Genomic DNA, 26,431 nt, shown 5'->3' with positions numbered 1-26,431 from the left:
CTCCCCCGCATCCGCCCATTCTCTTTCTCAATACTACTAACAACAGGTTTTCTTGGACAATTGTGCTATACCAAAGTGTTTAGCATTGCAATTTTCCTTCAATCCGGTGTTGGGACTTTGGAGCCACTGAAATGGCGCCGAGGAAAGCTGTGAGCCCAGCGAAGCCTCGCCGCATCACCCGCGCCCGAGCAGCTGATGCCGGCACCACCACCGCCGCGACGACACCAATCGAAGAAACGTCCAAGCGACGAACCACCAAAGCCGCGCCCATACCTACGACAAGCGGTGCGAAAGCCCTGGAGGCAAAATCCCGAGTTACTAAGAAGACGACGACGAGTAAAGGGACAAAGGGTGGACGAGCAAACACGAGGTCGGCCAAGGTGCTGCCTGTGCCAGAGGAGGATGTCAGTGATCATGACGACGATGAAGAAGTGATGGCAGCCACGGTTACCAAGCCACCTGTCAAGCCATCGAGGACCTCGACGCGAACCACTTCAAACACCTCCGCCCCTACCGCGACTGCTGGTCTGGCAGCAGCGCCTCGACGTCGAGTAAAGGTCACGCCATTGACTCAGAATGACTCTCAACCTGAACCAGTCGTTACAGCACCTTCAGAAGAAGTCACCACAGCGAAGAAGACGTCTGCAAAGGCAAAGAAGGAAAGCACCTCGGCAGAAGAGAAGAAGCCAGCTACATCACGAAGTAAGAAAGAATCTGCGGCTGTGAAACAAAACAAGGACGCAAATGTCGCGGGCACCAACCCAGAACCAAAAAAGCGAGGACGGGGTCGAACTGTGCAGAACGACCCGGGGCCTGAAGAAGGGCCTCCGCAGGTCTCTACGTCGACAGCGGCCAAGTCTCGTGGAAAGCCGAAGAAGGAGAAGATTCCTCTACCACCGGTGGAAGAGCCTAAGCCTGCGCCTGTCACTACTCGGCAGACTCGAGCCAGGGCCGGGTCCGTGAACTCATCTGTAGCCGCAGAGCCTGCTGTCAGTGTTGTGGTCCCCGTGAAGAAGAAAGTCACCTTCGAAGCTCTCCCTGAGGATGACGACGAGAAGGAGAATAAACGACCCAGAACCATGGCCAAGTCCAAGAGCACGAAGACATCAGCTGCCTCAAAGAAGGCCGAGACGACAGCCACCGGCATGCGTGCCAAACCGATTCGGAAGCCTGCCACCACTAGAACAACAAAAGCCACTCGAGCAACAGGTGCCTCGCAAGCTGTGGCATCCAAACCTCAGAAAGAAACCGAGCTCACAGAAAAAATCCAGGCCCGAGCACTAACCCCGAAAAAGATTACACAAGTCGCAAAGGCAATGCCTATGGATAGTGACGACGAGGAGGAAGATGAGCTTGCTGGCGCGAAAACACCGGTCCGCGATCTGAGCCTCTCACCCAAACGTGGACTCGCGGCTTCGGCGACACGACCGTTGTCGCCCATCAAGAAGCTTGACTTTTCACCCGCATTCCACCTAGGATCACCTCAGAAAAACCATATATCAGAGGCTATGGCTATGTTGAGCCCGCCGCGGCGGCAGGCTTCTCCAGCCAAGGACTCGTTGAAAGAATCCCCTCGACGAGCGCCTGAGGGCGTTACGATTTTCCGGGCAAATGTTCCAGACATCCATAACACCGCAGCCCTGGTTCTGGACCCTTGCAACACCCAGTCCATGCTTCACCAATCCCCAAAGAGAGGCTTGTCCGATAGACTGGTGTTCCCGCCATCCGCTGTAAAGTCGCGAACCACTCCACTCAAAACCTCCTTGTTGTCTTCGCCTGCCCGACGCCTCTTCTCGGCTTCAAAGCAGCGGACGCCTGCTCAGGTGTCGCCATCGTTTGGAAAGATTTCCGAGCAAGAATCACCGGAATCGTCAGTCGACGAGGCAGTACTTCAGAATGAAGAGAGTGAAGAAGTTGTAGTGTCCTCGCATTTCAGGTCGTCAGTCTCTCCACAGCGTTTGACAAGGGTTTATAGACTGAGTGAGGATGAGCTGGCCGAGGAACGGGACGGTGACGTTGATTTCGACCAGTCGGTGCTGAACATCAGAAGTCCTCTCAAGGTGGACAAGTCGAAGCCCGTCGAGGAGACTTTGACCGAGGAAATGGTTCTGGAGGACCCGGCCGTTGAGGATGATGATCAGTCAGCTGCGGAGGAAAACGGTCATGAGGAATACATGGAAGTTGATGCCACCGACAACACAGCTCCAGATCCCGCAGTCGATGCAGACGAAACTATTGTGGATCCTGAGTTTGAAGCTGACGAGCCATCTGACGAGGAGGAGATCTCGGACATTGTCGAAGACGTCGGTGCTCACGCTACTGAAGATGCCCACCAAGATGTGGAAAGTCCTGTCAAGAAACCCAGAATGTCGGACGCCCTCTTCAGCCGCCTTCGACACATCGACGACGACTCTGAAGATGAACTCGCTGTAGAACAGACACCAGACAATCGAGCTCTTAGACCAAGCTTCCGATCCAGCATCGGCAGCGTGGACATTCGATCTCGTCTCTCAACTGGAGTTGTCCCAGAGAGTGCATCTAAAAATCTGGGTTTCACTCCTCTGGCCGCCCAAGTCCAAGGTTGGCGTGCTGCCAGTCCCGAAAAGAAGGCTTCTGCCCTTTCCAGGTCACGGGGACTGTTTTCGCCTGTTGCTCAGATACACGTTACTGGGGCTGTGGAGCTGAGCAGGCCTAATACTCCAGGGCGGGAATCGTCGAAACGAAAGTCAATAGCCAGCAGGCTTTCTCTGGCTGCTTCCACTACCGAAAGCCCCGCCGGGCCTAACTTCTTCGCTGATGGGATGGCTGCGCAAGACTTTGAAGATCAGGTAGAAGACGATGCTGCTGCTGTGGAAGACGAAGATCTTCACAACCTGATAGCACAAGATGTTTCACAGCAAAATACGCCAGACGAACTCGACGGAGAGGTTGAAGCCTCATCTGGAGACGAGGCGGCCAAGACAACAGCAGAGTTGACGACTGACTTGATCAACTTTACCAACGCATCCGATACCGCCATGGTTGATTTCAAGGCTCTGGCAAATGAAGCTGAAGATCTTGCGGCTCAAGATGGGCACGACACGGAAGCTGCTCTCAACGAACAGGAGGCTAACGTGACAGTTCCCACTGTTTTGCTCGAGACGGTGAATGAAGCGCAATCTATGCTTTCTGTTTCCACTTCTTCTGGATCATATGGCGATGAAAACACAGCTCCCATTGAGTCGTCGGCAGATGAGTCCGAGACGGATGAAATGGAAGAGTTACCTACCGAGGAGAGCGCGGAATGCCACGCCAAAGTGATTGACGAAGCCCGAGAAGAGGACAGCGATATCGATCAAAGTGTCCCTGAAGGTGCAGAACAAGACGAGGATGCTATAAACGCCACATCTGACACAGAGGACGAGCTGCTTGAAGTCACTGCTGCCAGCATAGAGACCTCCCCACCCAAGAACGACCACGCTCCTGCATATGTCGAGAGTGTGATCCAGGAAATGGATTTCAACGTAACTCCTGTCCGTCCGGATCCAGGCCTCCCGAGATATGTTCAAACTGTGGTGTCCAAGGTCCCGCTTCGCCCTGAAGGAGAGATTCCTCTTGCTTCATCGCCACTTAAAGTTCAGAGGAAAAGACCGCGGTCGCTATCTTCTTCGCATGTACAAGCGGTCAAGCGACGTAGCTTGGGCCCCATCTTGAACGGTCCCTCATTTAATATGGACCCTCTTGCAACCCCGAGGGCGAATGTGGCCATGTCACCTCAGAGACGAATTCGCAGTGCTGCACCCAGTCCAGCAAATTCACTCGCCTCAGGCTTGACGACACCTGGTCAAATGAGCTTTACCGCCGACGACTTTGGCGACAGTACGCTTGATGGGATCGATTTGCCGGAGGAAGAATTGATGTCTGATGATGTTGAGGAGACGGAAATCGCTGAACAGGATGAGAGTGTCCTAAGCATTGGCTCTGCCTTGTTCAGAACGCCAGCCGCCGCGTCGAAGAGAAGCAGCATTGTCCCTTCTACCGGGCAGTCAAAAACAGCTACCACACCTCGCTACGCAATGAGCACAAAGTCGAGCTCCAACAGACTCAATGCCACCCCTAAATTCACGCCCTTAAAAGGAGCTTCCGGGCCTAAGACGCCTGCTACTGTCGCCCGAGCCAAAACTCCCAGCACCTCAGTGAAGCCAAAGTCTGTCGCGAAGACTCCACAGACCGGCCGGAACCCTCTGAAACCAGTCGGAAATGGTGTTCTTCATGGTGCAATTGTTCACACCGACATCCACACCAGTGAGGGGATGGACGCTTCGGCCTTCTACATTGACCTGCTTACATCTATGGGAGCGCGAGTCGTCAAGGAGTGGAGGTGGAATCCCAGAGCCAGCATTCCTCCCACCAACCAGGACTCTACCGACTCGGGTGACTCGATCGGTAACGTTGGCATAACGCACGTCGTCTACAAGGACGGTGGAAAACGCACCTTGGAAAAGGTCCGCTCTGCCAAAGGCCAAGTGCTCTGCGTCGGGGTCAGTTGGGTGCTCGACTGCATGCGCGAAGGCAAGTGGCTTGACGAGTCCGCATTCGCTGTCGACGCAAGCATCATGCCTCGGGGCGGATCCCGGAGACGCAAGTCCATGGAGCCTAGAATGCTCGTCAACGCCAATGGGCTTTTATCAACTAGCAGGGACCAAAGACGGAGCGTCTCTGCCGAGTACATGGGGTTCACTGGGGAGATGAAGGCGGACTTGATCCAAACTCCTGTGAGAGGAGATGAGAACCGTGGAAACGGCGTCGAGGTCGAAGATGAATCGGAGATTAGTTCGACATACAACTCTCCGACTGCGGCGACAATGTGGGGAGGTGGTGATACTGCCAACGTGGGTGCTCTGATGGCCCAGCAGGACAAGGAGACGCCTGGATCAGTCGTTTCCAAAAAGTTCACCACAAACGTGTCGACTCCAAAGTCTGTTTCCCTGGAGGTGGACTACGATCCTCGCACCGCAGCCACGCCGTTGACTCCCTACCTTGTAGCCAAGGGACGAGAGTTGGTGCAAATGAGCGCGCCTCCGAAACAAATCAACAAGAGCCTCTTTGATCGTGACGAAGACGATGACAGCGCTGCGCCAGAGAAAGGGCAAGCAAATGGTGGCAAGAAGTTTCAGGTCAAGATGCAGGGCAAATCGGCTAAGGGATTGCTGGACGCCAGGAGGAAGACTCTGGGCGTGGGTGTCGCCGGGATGGGATTTCAGCCTCGTTTCGGAAGTCCCTTGAGAAAGGAGTGATGTGGCACTGACGAGGGTAAGGAGTGAAACAGAAACTGACTTGGACTCTGGAGTTGGACGTGTTGTATATACATGCATGCATGCATGCATGCGAGGCAGAAGCTGAAATTTGGACTGTGGGTTTGGCGTTTTTGGGTTACGAAGGGCCTTGAGGTTTTGGACAGGGGATGATAGTAATGGTTGGGAGAGGCTGATCAGGTCAATTGCCAGAACAGAGTGGAGTGGAGCGTGGAGTGTGGAGTGGATAGGATTGAGATTGATTGAGATTGAGACTGAGACTGAGCTTGAGAATGACCATGAACACGAACACGAACATGAACACCTATTGATGTTGTTGTTTCCGTTTTGTTAACCTAGATTCGTCACGTCCATTTCCTCATATGATGGTATCCCATCTCCTGCGCCAGGTGTCTTGCCGCCATCAGAAGTATGTACTCCCCTCTCTTCCTTCCTTGATGAATTTTGCATCCTACACCAGAACATACCACAGCGCAGCACATCACGCCGCCGCAGCGGAGGAGGAAGAAGAAGAAGAAGAAGAAGAAGAAGAAGAAGAAGAAGAAGAAGAAGAAGAAGAAGAAGCATCACGATAAAACCCCGCGACCAAAAAGGCCAGCTCGAGCGCCTGCTTCTCGTTGAGGCGCGGGTCGCAAAAGGTGGCGTAGTTGAGACTGAGGTGCTCCTCGGTCAGGCCCTCGGCGCCGCCGATGCACTCGGTCACGGCCTCACCCGTCAATTCGAGGTGGACGCCGCCCAGGTACGAGGCGTGGGCGCGGTGGATCTGGAGAGCCTGGTGCAGTTCGCTGAGGATGTCGGAGAAGCGGCGCGTCTTGATGGTCGTGGTGGCGCCGCCGGGTGTGCCTGCTGCGTCTGCGGACGATGGCGACGATGATGAGTTGGGGGTAGGAACACTGACGGTGGCGTTGCGCCCGTTGCCGTGCATCGGGTCGCACTGCCACACCACGGTGCCGTGGTGTCGCGACTGCTGCACCGCGCGGATGTGGGCCGGGAGGTGCGCGGCGATCTTGTCACAGCCGTAGCGGGTGATGAGGACGATCTTGCCCACCTCGTGCTCCGGGTTGAGGATGTCGAGGAGCGGGACGAGATCCGCAGGTGGCATGCTGGGACCGACCTTGACGCCGATCGGGTTGGCGATGCCCCGGAAGAACTCGACGTGCGAGTGCGTGAGCTGCCGCGTGCGGTCGCCGATCCAGAGCATGTGCGCCGACGTGTCGTAGTAGCCCTTTGTCGGGGGCAAGGGCGGGGGCAGCTGTGTCGGCAGGGACGTCTTGCGCGTCTTGGACAGGTTTTTGTGGGTGGTGGTCGGGGAGGAAGGGCGGTGGTGGGCGGCGCCGGCGCCGGCTTGGTCTTGGTGGTGGTTGGGAGGATGTTTGAATTTTCTGGTGAGGGATTGTTCGTATTCGAGCAGGAGGCCTTCGTGCGACGTGAACAGGTCGACCGTCTCCAGCCCGCCGCCCGTGTCCAGCCCGATGGTACGCATCATGTCCAGCGTGTCCGTGATCCGCTCCACGATGACCTGGTATTTGTCTCGCACGGTCGGATCGCGCACGTGGCCCAGACTCCAGTCCAGCGGCGCATGCAGATCGGCCAGTCCGCTCGCCAGCGCCGCGCGGAGATAGTTCTGTGTCGCGGCCGAGTGAAAGTACGCATCGACCATTCTCTTGGGGTCCGGTTCTCGCAAGGCCGGGTCCGCCTCGTAACTGTTCAGGATGTCGCCGCGGAAACTGGGCATGGGAACGCCGTTGACGACCTCGGTCGGGGACGAGCGCGGCTTCGCATACTGGCCGGCCATGCGCGCCACGCGGACGACCTTCTTCTTGGCGCCGTAGATCAACACCAGCGACATCTGGAGGAGGAGCTTGACCTTGGCCTCGATCATGTCTTGGGTGCAGTAGTCGAACAGTTCGGCGCAGTCGCCTCCCTGGAGGAGGAAGGCGTTCCCCGTCGCGACCTCGCGGAGCTCGTTCTTCAACTTGACAATCTCCCGCGGCGTGACCAGAGGTGGCAGGGTGTTTAGTTTTTGGACCGAGGCGTCGAAGGACTTGACGTCGCTGTACTGGACGGACTGCACGATGGGTTTGGCTTTCCAGCTCGACGGCGTCCAGAGAACCGTCGCGGCGTGCTTGGCCGGGCCGTTTATCTCCATGATGTACGTGCCGCCCTAGGTCGACTCTAACGAAAACAACCGCTCAGATTCGCAAGCACGTTTAGAAGGTGGTTTCCAAAAGAATCAATATGCGAGAGGTATACAAGGGATGAGTCACCGCTAGTAGAAAGTGTGGGGACGTGGCTGTAAGCAAGGGTACATGTAGACTCTCTAGATTCTCAGCACAACTCAATGGATGAAAATTCCCCTAAAGATCAAAGACTAGACTGCTTCCTGTCGCCGGAAGTGGGTGAAAAAGAGAAGTTCGACTTCCCTCGTAGTCTTGAAAGGCCTTGATATGACGCTATCCCTTTTCAGGCTAGCGTCTTGTAACGGTGGACTGTTGACCTGCAGAAGTGCGGGATTTGGGAGATTCAAACACTGCCTCTTGCGTCGCACGACACAATTACCCATTTTCTTCGTGGCCTCCCCCCAAAACCAGCCAGTCAACTCGGTCAAGATGGCGGAACCAATTCCATCGGCATCTACCGCCGCCGCGGACGCTGCGGACGACGAAACCTCCCAAAACCTGCCCAACAACGCCGAGGACCGCAAGGCCGCGGCGGCGCTCAATTCTCTCAATGCCAACGAGATGTCCACCGAAAACGGGGAGAGTGGCACGAGACAGCCCTCCGCGGCCGATCAAGAAGCACTGGGGAAGGCCATGTCGAGACTGGAGATTGCCAGCGGCGTGGGAAAGAAAAAGGAGGACACAACCAAGACGCAGGCGAAGAAGGAGGTCGAGGTGAAAAAGAAGGTCAAAATCGCGGCCGAGGATGTCAATCTTTTGGTGCGCAATTGCCGTGGATTCTTTTTCGGGCTGTCCCAAAAACTTGCTGATACGTGGGCACAGGTCGAAGAACTGGATCTTTCCAAGACCAAGGCTACCGAGCTGTTACGCTCGCACGACGGAAATGCTACGTTGGCGATCAAAGCCTTCATCATCCCTTCTGCTCGAGCTTGAGCACTCTTTGGAGTTGCTACAGGCTTGTTTGGACGGAGGGTCCTGGACTCGGCACCGTGATCGACTCAAGTCCTCCGTCCAGATACACCCAAAGCCGTGGGGGAAGATGCACCCGAGTCTGGCTGTCAGGACTAGTCAACTGCAAAGGATAAGTAAATCCGTGCACTGATCCTACCGCAGCATACCGTACGACTACTCAAGGATAATGGGCAACAACGCATGGCGCGACGCGGGCATAGTGATAGATTCGTCATTTTCGAGAGCCAGGATCAACTTGGACGGATGATATAGAGACTCGAACAAAAGCTGATGGAGGATTCGAACAAGTCGCCTCTCAGTAGCCGCCATTTTGTAGACAGGCACTACAGGCTATGCTCCGGCAGAGATTCGGGTCATCTTCGGCACAGCGGCGCGATTGATGAGCTGGCATTCGACGGTCGACGGCAGATACTCCGTTCTTCTGTTGTTGGGACCACTTGGATTTATCCAAAGCCACTGGCATGTAGCCGTAGTTCAGATCTTGCAGGCTGTCAAATCGACTGTTACGGTTGATTGAATTGAAGGTCTTGGCAGCCCGAAACCACTCAATCCTATATCATGATGATGTAAAGTCGCACGTTCTACATCTAATCAAGACAGACGGACTCCCTCGCCATTTAAAACTGCCTGCAAGCAGACCACTTCTTTCGCGTATACTAAGACCACCCAAGATCAGTCGCTTTGCAACACAATGGGTATACAAGAGTGGACCGTCACAGAGGTTTGTTGGTCCCAAAAACTCCTCGAGGACTCTACTGAGGTTTGAGCCAGGCATACTATCCCTCAAAATGCAGCTTGGGTGAAGGTCCGTACTATACCAAAGAGCGAAATGAGCTTCGGTACATGGTTTGTGGATAATGACTTGACCACTTGCATCGTTGTTGCCCCAGCTGACCACGAGTCTAACCCAGGACATCAATAATAAAAAACTCTTCATCATCGACCTCGCCAAAGGACCCGAGTCGGTCAAGATCATCAACACTTCGCAGCCGATTGGAGTCACGGCGAATATCGAGGGTGTTGACCCCTCAGAAGTCATTCTGGCCGGCGCAAAGGACGGTGTCACCAAGTTTAACCTGAAAACCGGGGAGCATGAGTACGTCGCAAAGTACTGGAAGGGAGCAGATGCGGAGGACAAGGCGAGGAGGTAAGAGCTCCCAGAACAGGGTCAATTGACAAATATATCACTCACTCCAGCACTCAGAATGCGGTCGAACGATGGCGCAGTCGACACCCAGGGACGGTTCTGGGTCGAAGCATTCGTCGACCCGGAGATATCGCAACTGACGGACGAAGGGTGCCTTTTCCGGCTCGACCACGACGGCACGCTGCAGACGATGCACGAGGGGATGGAAATCCCCAACGGCATCACCTGGAACGCTGGCGACAGCACCATGTTCCTGACGGACTCGCCACCGCAGAACGTGTATGCGTTCGACTACGACGCGCGGACGGGGGCCATATCCAACAAACGCATCTTCTTCCACCTGGACGAAGAGGGCGTGCACCCGGACGGCCACGCCATGGACGTCGAGGGCAACATCTGGCACGCCTGCTACGGCGGCTCCAAGGTGATCCGGATCTCGCCCCAAGGCGCCGTCACCGGAATCGTCCACCTCCCGACCCGGAACATCACCTGCCCAACCTTTGCGGGCACGGCGCTGTTCATCACCAGCGCCCGCGAGTCCCAGCCTGACAAATACCCGGATTCGGCCAAATTCGCCGGAAATTTGTTCAGGGTTGACGTCGGCGTCGAGGGCATGCCCAAATACAGGGCTCGCTTGGACTAAGACCCCAGTCCTGGTTTTTTGTTCGTGTGCAAGGGTTCGTGTTTTCTAGAAAACAATCAGTGAACCGAGACGCGAGATTAAAGGTTTGATTCGGTTGGCCATTTCGTCTAGGTATTACCTCGCATTAGGAGCAAAAAACGGGAAGAGTTGCCCTGTTGAGTTAAGGCAATGAGAACCAGCAGTTGAGCAAAAAGAGATGACGGGGTTGGGGCAATTAATTACATACCTCCTCGCTTCGCACTGTGTTCCTCGTAGTTTCCCAGACTCTCGAGGAGACAGGGCTGCACCTACCCGCCTAGGCAAGGTAAGGTACCTAAGGGAAAAGCGACGTCAATCATCCCCAAAGTACCAAGTAGTACCTTGTACAATTAGTCTCCCTGGCCTCCCTTGTATCCCTTGGTGTTTGTTCGCCCGCTCTCACCCCTGTACTCTGGTACTCGATACCTTTTCCCCCGACAGTCATTGTCTCATAAAATCATAAAATCCCGACAAGGATCCTTTCATCTCTTCAAGGTAGATGGCAGGGCTGACCTGACCGGGGTCTTGCGACAAGGCTGCCTAGCCACCCTTGCCTCGCTGGCTGGGTCTTGGACAAGGTCGGTCGGTGATCATAAATAGGTAGATAGCTATTTACCGAACACTTAGACGAGGTTGTTTTTGGATCCAAGAGGATCCTAGGAAGGGGGAACCCGAGGAGGGTATTAGAGAGTATTACTAAAAAGTTGAACGAGGGCTACGTTATCTACATTCATACGTAGCTACTCGGCACTCGTAGCTAGCTAGGTACCTGCTGCTTGTGCTTGTACTCGGTACAAAGTACAAGTACTCGTAGGGACGTGTAAGTACAAGCAGTACCGAGTGCTCGTTACAAGACACACACAAAACCCCCCTTTGCTAGAAAATCAAGGTTTGATTGTGCCAATCTACTTGCCCCCCGCCGTTTTGTGCTTGTACGTAGCACTACTACGCTGTGCAAGTACGCTGTATAATCCGCAGGCATGGCTCATCTGCTTTGTTCACCGTGCACCCGTGGTTACAAAGTCCCCCCTCCCTGCGCAAATTGCATCCACCACCATCCCCGTCCCACGGCACTGGAACCTCACCCCGTTCGCCATGGATGGATTGACGTGATTAGCTTGCGACTCTAACGGCCAAAAAGGGCTTAGAAGTCGACATCGGCTCGTCATATGCCGCACAACGGCGTTCGGGGAATGGAGGGGCCAAGCTTGAATTTTTTACGAGTGTACCGTTTCAAAGGGCAAGGATGCGCACACCCTCTGCCGTCTGTCCTCTGCAAAGGTCCGGATCAAGCTGCATGCAGCAAGGACTCGTATGTAGGTAGTTTAGTTGTGCCTTTCTCTTTTCGCCAGTTGTCTGGGTCTTGGGTTTCTCAGGAGAGAGAGATTAAATCCGAACAAAGGTCTGCATTGAAACTTGTCTTACTCGTACACTCTCGCTTAGTTTCCCAGCCCCGGGAATAGACGTGATGGTGACGGTGTGAGGGGACATGCTTTGAAGCACTTGGTGACTCGCCAGTAAGTGTAGGCCGTGGCTGGCGAGCTTGGACCCTGTGAAACGGATCCTCCAATTTCCCCTTTTTTGGACTGGAAAACTCTATGAAGGTTTCTGCTCGTCTGGGGAAGGGGGGAAAATGGTGGTACAGGTGGTACAGAAAGAGAAGGGGTCGACCCCTGATGAACCTGTTGCCTGCTTCCCAGTCAGCCTCTTCCCATTCCACAGCGGGGATCACAACTCCCAAAGCAGAGCAACAAGGAGACGAAGGCTGTGACGAAACCAGTGTCGAGCGGTATAAGCGGTACCGGTGGTGGCTTTTTTTTCTCGGCAGGCGTCATCAGGAATAACGGACCATCGACAAGCTAGCCCAACACCCAGGCAGAGCGGCGTGGGCGGCTGCAGGGGGTGTTTTGAACGCCCACTTGACGCCTCCAGTCCAGACTAGGCAATGGCCAGGGTCCCTTGGTGTTTAGCCTCACCGGGCGCGCGCGGGATGGCATTTTTCCCACGTGGCCCATGCCATGCTGGAACGGACCCTCTTTTGGACGACAACTTGGGGCTTTGCTTGGGCTAAACTACCCCTCACACACCACACCTCACTCGCTCTCGCAGAAGAAAAAGAAGCTTCACGCTGGAGTCTGTACAAGTAAAGGCGGTCAGGTAGTACTGATGGCTTTGGCTGCTTTGCTGCTTTTGCATCGTATCAAGTGACCACTTCTTAGTGATCCCAATGGACCAAAAGCTCAAACAACAAATAAGCTCTGCTTTGTGGGACCTGCCTGTTACTTTGGAAGAGGTGGAATGCTATTTCCACCACAAGCTCCCTCTTTGGCGTCGCGGCACCAAGACAACCAAGAGACCATCTCGAGGGTTTTCGGAGATTCCACCCGTAGAACGTGACAAAGAACAAGAAAGTATGTGAGAAAAAAGCAAATACCGCCTCTGGAAGTTGGATTGCTGATCGAGGTAAGGAGAGAGAGCACTTGGCCTGTCAATTCACGCAGAAACACGAGGGTATCCAAGACAGATGGCGAATTCCTTGGCTTTGCAAATACAAGCCAACTCAACGGCGTTGCAGGTCTCCAAGATCAGCACTTGCCCTCATTATTGTTTTCTTTTCTTTTGCTCTTTTCAGGAAGGCGACATCACGTCCCCCAAAAACGTGCCTCGTCATCCCACGCCCAAGATGCAAGATACTACGATAAGGAAAGTCACGAGGAGGTCAAAGTGCTCGTATAGGCTTCCTCTCTTGCCAATGGGATCTTTTTATGACCTTGATCTGGGCTAGTACTCGTTAGTCATGAAGAAGGTGGGTTGCTGGTAGTGCCTTCACACACTTTACCTGCATGCATGAAAGGTGGTGGTGCCGTTTTGGATGGTGATTTAGTCCTGGTCTGGTCTGGTCTGGTGCTGCATGACGCCAGAAGGTGCAGCTGCAGCAGCCACAGCAGCTGTGCATAACCGACCACAAATGCGAAATGCGGCTGTGGCAGAGTTCATCCCCGGGGCTCGTCAAACCACAAGACCAATATGTATCCCACTACGTCAATGTCAACCGAGTTGTCGTGTTAGGACAGCCACAAGGCTAGAAAGTGACACCATTGGGAGGTAGTCACAATCATGTGCTCCCCTACGACCAGACCGCTCCGAGTCTACTCGGTACAGAGTCCTCGTTAGCATGTCGCCTACCCCCTGCCTCTCTGGTGGGTGGGTGTAACAAAAAGACCTGTCCCAATGGTATGGCACCAACGGCTTTTTCTAGCTTGGTGGCTGCAACACGAGATTTGTGCCGAAACACCCAGTCGAGATAGACCTTGCAGCTGCGCGCTCTCAGCGAAGAAGGCGTTAGCAAGTGCAGTAGCTGCAGATGTCGCCAGCCAAACGGAAATTTTGTATGTTCCAAGTAATATTGGGCCCCAAGACTTTTCCGAGCGGGCGCGCAGGCATCTTGCAGGATTGTGAAAAAGAGCAAGCGTTCTTTTTGTCAAGGCTTTGACACATCCACCATATCTGGCTGCGCAGTGGTCGACAATGAGGCTAGTGTGGAAGATGACTAGTGGTGGTCGAGGCTAAACATCAATAGATTGGGGCTCATCAAGGCAAGCAATGGCGGTCGTGGTGGCAGTGGTGGGCAGGGACAAGCGATCTTGACGTCCAACTTGAGCATTTCGGGGCAATGATCTGCACCTTGTCCGTTGATTTCCTTTGGCTGTGGATCAAGGCTCCAGGATCGAATCCAACGATCTCTTCGCACTGCAGCACGGAAGGCGGCCGAACTCTGAACAAAGCTCATTCTTCCATTCGCAGCCCGGCTGAACCTTGAGAAGGAAAAGAGTGGCCGTTGGATTCCCACCACGCTACTACGTATGTACGTGTCCCAAAAGGGACACAATGACATAGTCGCCATCGACGCAGAGGATTCAAGGGCGGTACGAGGACAGACAGCCATTGGGGGCGTTTGCTCTGTATTGTATTAAGCCAGATACATACAAAGTGAGTAGAGATGGACAACCAACCACTGTGTCAAATATCTCCAGCCACCAGCACCAAAGCCATCGCATTACACGTACAATTCTTGTGCCTCTTGAATAAATCCGAGCTTACCAGAACTTCCTACCTGCCGCTATTTCGGTAATCTAGCGAAATCCGCCTAACGGGGGTTGCTGGCAAGGGGGTCGGTCCCCTCCGTGGGTACCTATGACAAGTACCGGGTACTCTGAATGTAGAGCGATCCACAAAAATGGGATCATTTGGCTGCACCAGGATGCGCAAATTGAAATCCTGAAGCGGTGAACGGATTTCGTTTCGAGCGTCCAACCTGGGACTTTTTTGATTTTGGTCCCGGAACGTACGTGTGATATGCGAGCGAGATCCAGGGGGGAGGGGGGTGTCGGGAAAGGTGCTGATGCTCCCTTCAACCCTGGCACCCGGCCAAATGCTGTGATCGACGTGATCGTCCTAAGCGGACCATTTACCGGGACAGGGCCTGACAGGCTAACTCGAGGTTTGTTTGGAACCAGGCAGGCCAGGACAACTTTACTCTGTGCCTACCGTTTGGAGTAGGAGTACTTGGGGACAGAATACTAGAAGGCTAACCCTCGCCAGGCAACGTCACCCCGTACATACTGGCCGTAGTACATAAGTAGTCCAAGAAAGACGGACTGCGATTGGGGTTCTCAGAAACTTGGACCCCAAATCATTGAAGTGGCAGCCTGGCTATAATATCTTTTTTTTTATTTCCCTTTGATGAGGTTCGTGGGACTGTCACCCTACAAGTCGTAATCTATCCAATGCTTGCGCTTAGTTGCTACTCGTCCTTACCAGAGGTAGGCACCGCAGGCAGCCGAGATCGCAAGCCTCTGAACTAAAGAGTGGTGGTCCACGCTTCACCTGTTCGAGTGATGGGAAGGTGTTCCTCGTGATGTTCTCGAAATGAAAGTGGGAACTTTTGTCAGTGGTGAATTTGTTCCCTGATACTCCGTAGGTCGTAGATACCAGGTGCGGAGTACAACTAGGGGAAAGTAGGTACTCGTACCCGTACGGCCTTGTAGACCCTGTTTCAATTGCCCCCCAGGAACAAATTGGGGCAACTCGCACCTCCCAAAGCAGAATCATGGTTCGCATTGGGCAAGGATAGAGTCCTTGATGCCTGATCCCAGGCGAAATGCCACAGGAGCCGCGACCCAATTGGAAGTCATGGACATTTGGACAGGCAGAAAAAGGGCCCTAACTCGCCTTGCTCTCACCTCACGGTTGCACGCACACAGCGAATAATTTTGCTTCGGAAAGAAATCATGTACTCCGTACCTGACCTACGAACTTCCCACACCGTGCCATCTTCACTGGAAACAACCCAAAACTACAACGGGGGGATACAAGCCGACGTCGGGGACAAGATGAATGAGGCGACACTAGCGCGCTCTCTTTTCTCTGGTGGCTTTTCTCTCTCGTCATGCCTGACATGGCTGATGCATGGCAGACAGTGGCTTTTCTCACTCGTATTTTTTGTTTTTGGCCGCCTGTCCCGTATCTGGATGGCCAGGTCAACAACCCCCCTGGTCGAGTCGCAAACGTCAATTAACGGTCAATTTTTACCTACATCCCGAGAACCTACAAACGAGTACGTGACCTACCTACCAACCGAGAGTACCTACGAACGAAGTCTTCCCCCACTCTCCGCTTCGTCGCTCGCAGCACCATGAGTGGGAAAAAAACAAACCAAAAACCCAAAAAGAGCTGGACCACTCCAGATGTGAGGACACCCACCCTTTCCAAGTCATGGGGATCTCATCTCCAAGGGCTCTTTAAACCCATCCAGGAAAATAAAAGGTCCTGCAGGATTTCGTGAGAGTTTGTGGATCCCCCGACTTTCGCTGCCCCTGGGCTTGCCAGGGACACCAAGCGCGCCAGGCAAAAAGGGTGGCCCACGAAGCGGACGTTAGTTCATGACAAGAGCAAAAGCCTCCCAGAAGTCTAATCAGCCCGTTCAGCCCCACGCCATCTTGTTCTACGAGTCTCCGTGCCTCGTCGTTGGCACTAACTAACGAGAGTACTCCGTACACTACCCGGTACATGTAACTTGTACCTCGAACGTTCCCGCAGCGCCACATCACTTGCGTCGGCCCACCCACAAAGGCGCGCTATCACCCAGGTTGCTGCCCAGCGATGCCATCATCCCGCCTGCTGGGTCCCCCATCACGCGCTTGACAAGGCCATGCTCGAGAGCCATGAGCCTACCACCATGTACAGCTCGTCTGGAGCTAGCTAGCTTCCCTGCATCCCGGTGTCCCTAGACTAGGCTCGAATCTGTCTGAAATCCTCAATCACCCTGGTGGCTTCTTCCCTTCCCATCCCCCATCGGCTTCTCGCATGGTCGAAACCCGTCGGACGGCTCTGACCCACTCGCTCCCCTTCCCTGCTCACCGATGGATACCCAAGTCCCTCCTCGTCGGCGTTGGGCCTGAGCGTTCCTGCCTTGGAGGGAGAGGGGGAGAAGAAAGAGAGACGACACACTCAGATCGTGACGAGACAGACGGGCCTCAACGCTAGAAAGCCTGGAAGCATCTCGCTTTTCCAACACCATCAAATAATGCTACCCGCTTCCCCGTCCCAGAGAATTGCAGCGGTCCACTTCCTCTCTTCCCCCATCTCCCAAGTGCCTCTGCTTACTCTGCCCACTCCGACGATGAAATATTACGAGCTGACCTCAGGCTAGCCTGTCGAGACTATTTGTTCTCCCTTGCCCTTTCGCTCATCTAAATGCTTCTGGGGCTGCCTGGTCTCATTTGTGCTGGTTCTGCTTGTTTTTTTATTTTGCGAACGGACCTCTCAGGACCAGGGTTGCCGTTTGATGACTCTCATTTGCCGCTTCTATTGAACCCAGGAGACGAATTATCGGACGATCCTCACACAAGTCCATGGGAGGGGAGAGTGGGTTGCGCAAATGCTTGTGATCTTGGGATGCGCCATCTTTCTGTCCGGCTTCCTGGCCCTTGCGTGTGTTGTAACCTTGCTCTGACCCTCCCGGCGTGCCAGTGACTTTTCTAGAAGTACTCTTGTGAGTCTGGCTTCGCGCGAGCTTACCACTTAGTCCTTTTCCCCCTCCTCTGACTTGACCTTGCCCAGTGCCACCTACAAAGGTAGCTACGAGGCTTTCAATCTGGCTACCCTCGGCGTCACCATTTCCACCTTCCAGCACTATCCCAGGTCCCCTCCAAACTCGGGATACCTTCAGCAGCCCTGGGACTATCAGTCTCGCCAAACCAGTCCGACATCTCCCACAGGACCTCAGGATAGGTGGAGGAGGAGGGAAGGCGGAGGTGTGCCGCAGGAGGGTCATCCATGTTCGCGACAAGGGGACCAGCCGCACGAGGAGGCTCATAATAAGTACATGTCACCATCCCCTCGGTCGGCAGACACCACACCCACCACTGCCGGAGGACGAATTCCTCATCCTCAACCGTCTGGTGGAAGCGCAGAATCCTCGCGACCGAGCACCGCGAGTCTGGTTCGGACGGAGCCTTATGGCGGCTATGGTGGCATCGCTCCAGCCCGAGCTGTGCCGGACCTGGGTCTGGGAATCTCGTCTCGTCGACATTCGGCCGAGTCCAACGTCCAGACTCCGTCTCGAGCCTTGGGCGTCCACAGCATTCTAAACCCTGCGGCAGAGCTTGAAGACACATCCTCTCCCGATGTCCGATTCGCCCCTCAGCACGCCATGAGCCTCAGCCAAACTCTCGTAGCCGCGCCGACCGAGTCCCCGCGCAGTCGAAAACGCGCAGACCCAAGGTCACCTCCCCGAGAATTCGAGCCGGGTTCCGGACGCATGGGCAGGCGTGTGCTGACCCCGAAATCACCGGGTTTGCGGGCAGCGAGTTTGGGAACGAGAAGAAACCCGGCCTTTCACTCCTCTATCCAGCCGTTACCACCCCCAGCAGGCACCAGTAGCCGCCTCTACACAGCCGAACCAGGCCAGTACCAGACATCGGAGATTCCGCCCCTTCCTCCTCTATCACTTGCGACCGGTGCACCTTTGAGTGGCATTGTACCACCCGAAGCAGGACAGCCTCGCTCAGCACACGTCCAGGAAAGCCCTGTCGCCCGTGGAGCCGAGCCAGCATCCACCTCTCAGACTGAGCGATCTTCAACAGTGCAGCCTCCATATAGCAACATCGACCGTGGTTCGCCAGGGTATCGATATAGTGTGTCCAAGCCGCCACCTGCGCCTCAAGCACCCGGCCCATTCAGGGCTATCTCGGCGGGCGGTGGAGGATTGTACATTCATGAAGCACCAGGACACCACGGACTGCACGAGGGCTACCAGCAAGACCCGGCGTCGTATCAGATAACTCTGAACACCGACCAGGGCCCACTGAACATCCCCGTTGAGTTGGACCTGCAACAAGCGTCCAAGGTGGCAGACGAGAAGAGAAAGCGTAATGCCGGAGCTTCGGCACGCTTCCGCGCTCGCAGGAAGGAGAAAGAGAAGGAAGCTTCGCAGACCATTGCCGGCTTGCAGCAGGAGCTGCGGGATTTGATCGAAGAACGCGACCACTATCTGTCCGAGAGGAATTATTTTCGGGAGTTGGCCATGAGGTATGTGTCGGGAGCGCAGCTGTTACCACGACCAGAATCGCCTCAGCAGCGCAGAGTGGCGGGTGCGACGACTGGGGGCCCTCACGTATCGAGTGGTCTCTTGGAAACTCCCACCGTGTCTGACGACTCGTCGCGGGAACGCAACGAACCTGGGCCTTCGAGTCAACGCCGTCGAACGGGCGATTACCAGCCTAGTTTTACAGGACGACAGACACATTCACCACCTGCGCCGGGCTATGCCACAGCATTTTCGTCACAACCCTCTCTACCACTTCCTCCGCCTCCGGTCCCGAGCATGTTTGGAGCGTCCAGGGCGTTTCCACCTGGCCCGCCACCACCTCCTCCCGTCACCCGATCGCAGTCCTACGACCCCTTTCGGAGAGATCCGTTTGACAGGAGCTGGAACTCTGGCCGGTGAGAAAGGCGATTCTCGGCATCAAGTGATCCATTAAACCCCCCCTTTTTTCACCCTTCGAAATGACTATTCCTAGAGAGACGACAATGAGGGCGACCTCAGAAGCGACATCCCTTCACCGCCGTGGTGGGACATGATTACGAATGACCGAGATCAGAATGGGATATTGCGCTTGCCGTCACAAGGGCTTTACAGGCTTGCCCGTTTTCTTATTGCACAAATTGGACCAACACAATTTTTTTTGGCATCATTTCCTTGACTCATTGCTTTTGTTTTCACATCGGTCGTGGTGTTAAGACCTGCGAGATACCCGCCACACACATACACACTCATATTCCTTTTTTTTGTTTTGGATTAATATTTTCTTCTCTGTGGCGTTGGGGACCATTGGACAGAGATGAGGCAGACTATAGCAGTCCCAGACCACTGCAGGAGAAGGAAGCCAGAAAACTCCACCGGAAGACAGCAAAGGCTCTACGAGTATTTTTTTTTGGCCAACTTTTGAACCCACCATATCGCTGGTGAACTGTACTTTTGTATATTTATCCACGAGAGACGACCCCACGCTTCACAGACACACCCATTTGTTTAGATATTGTATTCACAGAGGGACACAGCGCAGTAGGCAGCTTGTGGTTCCAAATTCCCACCCATCCGCCGTGGATCAACCTATTGGGGAAATCCACCAGACTTTTTTGGCAGCCAATTTGCTCGAAAACGGCGACAGAGCTAGCCTTGACCAGTCATTCTCAGAAACCAGGATGACGCCTTTGTCGTGGTGGGCCATGACGGGCTGCCGCCGCTTTGATTCCCCGACCAAGGACCCGAGTTGCAGATTGACGGCATGACAGCAGGCATGACTGGTTCTCGACTGATGCGAGAGGTTGGTGCTTGCCTGGTGAGGCAACCTGGCTAACCCAGCAGTTGACGCCAAAGCATTTACGAAAGAGAGAGAGAGCACTTGCGAAGTAGATTTGACGGCCAATGACAATGTCTGAACAGGTGATTTCTGACGCAGATATTGGACCGGATCCGGAAAACAGCTTGTTTCGTGCACGACGATTGGTTGGCATGATTGACCATTTCTCTTTTAAAAGAGGACTTGACCGGGTTCTAGCTTGGCTTGGAGAGTGATGGCGCTCTCGTTTCTGCGCAACATCCACATTTCCACCTCGAACTCTGCAGGGAGTGAGAGGAGAAGAGAGGAGACGAGACGAAGAGGGGCCAGCAAACGCCATGCAATACCCATTTGTTTGTTATTGCTGACGGGTCCCGATCCTCGAGTATGCACGAGCAATTCTCGCAGCTCGCAGACAGGCTGACCACTCGAGTTGCTAGATGCCGATTGCCAGGATTCCCCCATGGCGCCAGCCGCCTCACCTTGTCTAGTCCTAGTTGTCCTTGCCCTTGTACGAGTTTGGCAATCAAGCGACGATCATCTCTTGATCCCCGAAGCTACTGACAAGCCAAGGTGTACAATACTCGTAGAGTTTGTTCCCCATGGATGCATGTATGTAGGTGTGTGCGCTTCGCCTCACGTTTGCGGTTGCGGCCGTTTCTAGCAGTGGCTGGCTGAAGCTGAACTGTGGGTCCTGACGACACGAGACGACACGAGATGACCACGAGGCTTATGTACATGTAACGGAGTATGTATGTACCTACTCGTAGGCACCTAAGGTAGGTATGTAGGTATGTAGGTAGCTTGTAACTTCTACCTAGGGTAGGGTAGTTAAAATGCACGAAAGATCGGGATACCCGAGCAAATACATCTCGATGGTTCTTGCATGGCGCGAGATCACAAGACTTGATTTTTGTACTCGCGGGAGCAGTGTCTAATAATAATACTGGACACGTTCATTCCAACCCAGCCGGTCAAGCACCTTTTTGTTACCACTCGTACGAGTTTCTTGTCCGGAGAAGTCCTCAAGTCTGCTCAATACCTATTACACATACGAGCACTCACCACACTCGTATTGGCTGCTTCACGAGTTGGGCGACAAACAACAAGGCAAGGGGGGGCCATGTTTCTCCGATTTTGATTTGATCCTTCCTCACCCAACCGACAAACCTAGGGGGGACGTTCGAGACTGGTTCGGCCCGGGATGGAGGGAGGATCGCGAATAAGAAGAAGGAGAAGACGAAGGAGAAGGTGATGGGAGAAAACACAAAGTCCTTGTGATGAAGCCGTGGAGCAAATCCCTGCGAGGGTAGGTAGGTGGGTGGGTAGGTAGGTAACACGACATCACGCGAAATGACGCGACCTGACACGACAGGGACAACGGACCGGGACGAAACAAGGAAGCAAAGAAGACAAGACGAAAAGGAAGGGAAATGAAAGCGGACCGTAAGAAAAACGAGGTACGAGGTACCTCTTACCTACCTACCTACTCGTAAGGTACTTCGATACTCGTGTGTCTGTCTGTGTGTATGTAGATAAGACGGACAAGATCCACGGCACGCTACGCATCCACTCCCAAACGTTCCTGGCAAGCTGCAAAGCGGCCCAAGCAATGCAAACAAGTCGACGCTACCGAGGACGCTACCGGCGCTACCGCTTAGAGGCTGCATTGCATTTGCAGCTGTCAAAAAAAAAAATCTACGAGGTACCGGACGTGACGAGGTGGTGCGGTGCATTGCATTGCATTGCATGACATGCCGCATTCCTGCAGAGCATGTTTCTGGTAGGCCCAGGCAGAGGAGCAGGAAGCAGGGAGCAGGGATCAGGGAGTCTGAGAGGGTGGGTTGGTGGTTCCCCGAGTTACAAACAACACGTGGTTGGTGGGTGATGATACCTACAAAATGATGATGGTGGTGGCATCGAACTTCTCCACCACTACCACCAATACTGGCCAGTCCCTGCGACCCAATGCTCCCAGTAATCACTCTGGTCTGCAAGCGACGGGTGGTGATGGGTGAGAGAGTGTTGATGTCACTTTGGCCCCCCTTTCCGCCCTCGCGAACAAGCAAACCAAACCAGACAGATGGAGCACCTGGTAACGGAGAGAGTTCAAAGAGGCGATCATTGCGGGGAGGCGAGGCAGGCGAATACAACCATCTCCCTGGTCAGAGCAAGCTGGTGGCTGAATCAGGAGGCAGAAGGCAAAGGCAGGTGATTTGCGTGATGGCATGCAGTCGAGCTGCAGGTGGCATTCCTGTACAAGTAGAGGTGGCGGCGATTGGGCTTTACAAGGTCTGGGAAAGGATCTCCTATTCTCTTCTTTCTTGACGAGTTCGTTACGTCCCGTCTCCGTCGTGCTAAGTCACTCGTAGTTCACCAGGCAGCAAGCATACCTTTGTTACTTGATGGTTTGCTGATTGCGTGCTTTCTGAACCACCCCCGCTCTCAAAACCCCTCGCTTCGCACCTACTGGGCAATAGCATGCTCGAGGTGACTTAGTCCTCATGCTTGGTTGGAGGTAACCTCACAACCTGGACCAATGTCCTTTGAGAGAAAGAGGGGGGTGGGAAAGCAACACGCTCGAGAGACAGGGGAGGGGTGTGGGCAAAGAACAAGAACAAAAAAAGCCACGACATCAGATCATCTGCAAGGGGACGGGGGGAAATCAACACGTGGCTTGCAGGGACGGGTTGGGTACCTATGTACGCAAAAGTTTATGGGCTTTAAAATCCAATCCGACCGTTCCTTCGGACAATTCTTTTGTTGCAGCTAGATCCAAAAAGGGCAACTGACTGACTAGGAGCTTGACAGGGTATCTGCCCTGGTTCTTGGGGTTGGTATCCTTGTGACCTCCCTGCCTTCCCCCCCGTGCCTCGCCCGTCTTGGCTTCCGTCTCGTAACTTGTGCTCTTGTCCAAACGATCCCATATCTCTTCTGCCTTGGTCACACCCTTCTTCACAGTCGACTCGTGCATTAGACGCTGCGCTATCGTCGAGAAGAGCAGTTGTTCCGGTGCGTGCAACAAACGGCCCCGACAGCCTGACAAGGCCCGATGCCCTCATCCGGCAGTCGAGTCTCTTTCTCCTCCCATCCTGCGCATCTGTTCCCGAACCATGATTTCACAACAAAGATCCGCTTCGAGGGTACCTCGTAGGGTAGGGCCGGCAGTCACGCGACATCGGGCCGAAAGGAAAAGGGGGTTGCTGCTGTCAGGTAGGACAAGTGCCGATTGAAGGAGTATCAACGTTTTGTTGGATCGAATCACCGACCGGTGGGAAAGAGGTGCGAGGAAGCGGAATGCTTATTCAGGCTATCAAAGTAACTCCGGACTCCGCGGGGTTTGACGTCCGTGTCCATGGTTGCTGAAAGCCTGAGGCCGAAGTGTCCTCGTAGGATGTCGCCGTTGCTACGTGCCAAACAGCATCAGCAATGCGAAAGCAGGCTGAGCTCTGTCTCTGTCGTCATATGAAAGGAGAACTTGGAGGTACTGGAGGAGGATTGGCAGTCTGTCGAGCTTCGTGATCACATCCACTATCAACTTTCTTAGTTCATTGCCGTCGAGGGGTTTCTAAAGACGATGAATGATAGAAACTAACGCTGTCAAAGGGAGATTGATTGTTGTGTTTCTGAATAGACACTTATCAAACATGGCAAATGTATTGGTGCTTCCCTTTGTTCTCACTTTGTTCTTCCTTTGCTCTCGATCACCGGTGACACCAGCAAGCAACCTGATTGGGCTGGATCTGCTTGGCTTGGCGCGATCAAACTACGCGACGACGCGTTTATCCATGGCCTTTTCTTTCTCTTCATCATTAACTTACATTTCAGATCTCTGTCTGGTTGGACTTCAGTTGTCTCCACAACCACTGTCTTCTCCTTCTTTCCTGTGCCTCGGCTAAATATCTAAATCGGCGTGTGCACAGTCCCTCTACTCGGTTCACGGACTTTTTGCCATATCTCTGTAGAATTTAAGCATCATGCCTCCCAGGAAGCGCAAAGTCTCGTCGACGGCCAGCACCCCGGCTACCAAGAAAGTCCGCATCGGCGGCACATCTGAGATCTCCGACCACCCCGCAGCTGCGCCGGCTGGTCGCCCCAAGCGGTCTTCTGTTAGTGAGCCCCGGTACACCTTTACAAGACGCAGCTCATCTAGCGATCAGCATGCGGCTGCGGCTGCGGCTGGCGCCAAAGACGAAGTCGTGAAGAAGAAGAAGCGAGGGAGACCACCCCAGGCTACTACCTCGCCCGCGCCGAAACAAAATCTGAGATCGAAGCCAGCGGTATCGGCTGTAAAGAAAACTAAAAGTCCGTCGAGCTCTTCTTTGACGCGAAGTTGTGCATGGTGTTGATTCATTAAACAGGCTCCAATAAGTCCACGTCCGTCACGTCCTCTACACGGACAGCTCGCGCAGCAGAGCAGAAGCCGAGTGCGAAGAAACCTACTCCGACGACGACAACCGCCAAGGTCGGCAGAAAGGCGAAGGCCTCCCCCAAGGTGAAGAATGCATCGTCCGAGTCCGAGTCTGAAGATGCCCCGATTTCAGAGAGACACCCCGCAACGAGCAATGGCGATGCAAATAAGTTTGGCGAGATCGCCGCGCTTGACCATGACATACAATACTGGTTGATGAAGGCTGAACCCGAGTCTCGAATCGAAAAGGGCCACGATGTCAAATTCTCCATCGACGACCTGGCTGCCAAGACGGAGCCTGAGGGGTGGGATGGTGAGTACTAGTGTCCATCCATGATACGAACCCTGACAAAAACGCAGGCGTACGCAACCCTGTGGCTCGAAACAATATGCGGGCAATGCGCAAGGGCGACTTGGCATTCTTCTATCATTCTAATTGTGCCACGCCCGGTATTGCAGGTGTCATGCGGATCGTCGGCGAACATACCACGGATGAGTCGGCGTTTGACCCTGCCCATCCCTACTTTGATCCCAAGTCCGACCGCGCAAAGCCTAAATGGGAACTCGTCCACGTCGAATTCGTCAAGAAGTTTGAAAACCTTGTCACGCTCAGAGAGCTAAAGTCTTTTGCAAAGCCTGGTGGAGCCTTGGAGAATATGCAAACATTGAAGCAGAGTCGGCTCAGCGTCTCGGCGGTCACACCTGAGGAATGGAGATTCATTCTTGATCAGGCTGGAGAGTCAGTTTCCTTGGGACATGGGGATGTCATGGGAGGTTACGAATCGGAAGTTGATGGCGAAGGCGAGGAGACCGCTGCCGCCAGCGATGGCGACAGAGACAATGGACTTTCGAATGGAGCTCTAGGCCTAGGAATTACAGGCGCCATTTAAGTCGACGTGTCGCTTTAGCCGGACTAACTTCACGGCAGCGATTCGGACATTGGTAACAAGTGCTGTGGCGGAGTGAAAGAACGACCCTGCGCAACCGAGCACAACAAGACCTGGATAGTGGCAAAAGAGATGCACAAATTTGTAAATGGAGCAACACTGAACTGAGACGGCTGTGCTCACAACATTTGTGAGCAACTGGAAGCTGGTCAGGGTTTCCAGGTGTTGACTACCTTTGAGGGAGGATGATGCAAGACACGGCGATAGGGCTGACATAGGAATTCTCGAATTTCGATACCGCACATTTGGATTTTGGCTCCGTGGATGCATCCCTGGTGCAAGGCCTCGTATCGAATGCGCGAGTGTTACATGAAGGCAGGCTCATTTCCCAAATGAGCAAGCTGCATTTGCTACTGTCCACTTTCGGGCGCTTGTGTAGGGCCGTCGGGCTCCTTGGCCGGGTGGCTAGGTGTCGATGACTCGGCTAGGTTGGAAGGCTTCCAGATCTTGGAGGTGCGTTGTAGGTCGTTACCAGACTACAAGCTGTCTCTCCGCACACGGCGTGTTTGTATCTACGTCGATTTCTTTCAAATCCTTCCGTCCGGTGTTTCTGTTCTTGCCGGCCCTCTGGATTTCTGGTGGGGACAAGGAGGTGTCTTCACAGAGGAGAGTCAATCGATTGGTGGAAGGAGTGAGCCGAGTGTCTCGCCATTGCCTGCCGTTTCGAGCCTCTGGCCATCCATGTGGAAGTCGATTGAGTTTGCGAGTTTGAGAGGTGCCCACAGTGTGCTAAGTAACAGGACTCTGCTTCCCTTCCGCTCTTGCAGCCTGCAGGACGGCGCTCCCAGAACAGCAGCAGCAGCAGCCTCCTCCACAGCCGCCCGCCCCTTGATCCTGGAAGATGGCGAGCGAACCTCGGCAAAAACGATGAGTGCACAAGGCTGAAGTTCCTTTCCTGTGCGGGCGGGTGCGAG

The 26,431-nt window shown here is 54.2% G+C and overlaps 6 protein-coding genes across 6 annotated transcripts; 5 read left to right on the top strand and 1 right to left on the bottom strand.

The window, feature by feature from the left end:
* Positions 1 to 131: 131 nt before the first annotated feature.
* Positions 132 to 5,276, top strand: Z517_03471 (uncharacterized protein; the record flags this gene model as incomplete). The annotated part of the gene is made up of 1 exon (XM_013432576.1): positions 132 to 5,276. One exon carries the CDS (start codon positions 132 to 134, stop codon positions 5,274 to 5,276), a length of 5,145 nt encoding a protein of 1,714 aa, XP_013288030.1.
* A 499-nt stretch (positions 5,277 to 5,775) lies between these two features.
* Z517_03470 (uncharacterized protein) lies at positions 5,776 to 7,443 on the bottom strand (the record flags this gene model as incomplete). Its single annotated transcript, XM_013432575.1, has 1 exon — positions 5,776 to 7,443. The coding sequence occupies one exon, from the start codon at positions 7,441 to 7,443 to the stop codon at positions 5,776 to 5,778; it is 1,668 nt and encodes a 555-aa protein (XP_013288029.1).
* Positions 7,444 to 7,903: 460 nt separating this feature from the next.
* Z517_03469 (uncharacterized protein) lies at positions 7,904 to 8,407 on the top strand (the record flags this gene model as incomplete). Its single annotated transcript, XM_013432574.1, has 2 exons — positions 7,904 to 8,233; positions 8,297 to 8,407. 2 exons carry the CDS (start codon positions 7,904 to 7,906, stop codon positions 8,405 to 8,407), a joined length of 441 nt encoding a protein of 146 aa, XP_013288028.1.
* Positions 8,408 to 9,137: 730 nt separating this feature from the next.
* Z517_03468 (uncharacterized protein) lies at positions 9,138 to 10,236 on the top strand (the record flags this gene model as incomplete). Its single annotated transcript, XM_013432573.1, has 4 exons — positions 9,138 to 9,167; positions 9,218 to 9,292; positions 9,358 to 9,593; positions 9,651 to 10,236. 4 exons carry the CDS (start codon positions 9,138 to 9,140, stop codon positions 10,234 to 10,236), a joined length of 927 nt encoding a protein of 308 aa, XP_013288027.1.
* Positions 10,237 to 17,641: 7,405 nt separating this feature from the next.
* Z517_03467 (uncharacterized protein) lies at positions 17,642 to 19,264 on the top strand (the record flags this gene model as incomplete). The annotated part of the gene is made up of 1 exon (XM_013432572.1): positions 17,642 to 19,264. One exon carries the CDS (start codon positions 17,642 to 17,644, stop codon positions 19,262 to 19,264), a length of 1,623 nt encoding a protein of 540 aa, XP_013288026.1.
* Positions 19,265 to 24,136: 4,872 nt separating this feature from the next.
* On the top strand, positions 24,137 to 25,460 carry Z517_03466 (uncharacterized protein; the record flags this gene model as incomplete). The annotated part of the gene is made up of 3 exons (XM_013432571.1): positions 24,137 to 24,464; positions 24,521 to 24,883; positions 24,931 to 25,460. The coding sequence occupies 3 exons, from the start codon at positions 24,137 to 24,139 to the stop codon at positions 25,458 to 25,460; spliced, it is 1,221 nt and encodes a 406-aa protein (XP_013288025.1).
* Positions 25,461 to 26,431: the final 971 nt, after the last annotated feature.

Source organism: Fonsecaea pedrosoi (genome assembly GCF_000835455.1).
Source record: "Fonsecaea pedrosoi CBS 271.37 unplaced genomic scaffold supercont1.2, whole genome shotgun sequence".
NCBI classification, from domain to species: Eukaryota; Fungi; Ascomycota; class Eurotiomycetes; order Chaetothyriales; family Herpotrichiellaceae; genus Fonsecaea; species Fonsecaea pedrosoi.
This window is presented reverse-complemented; position numbering and strand designations above follow the sequence as displayed.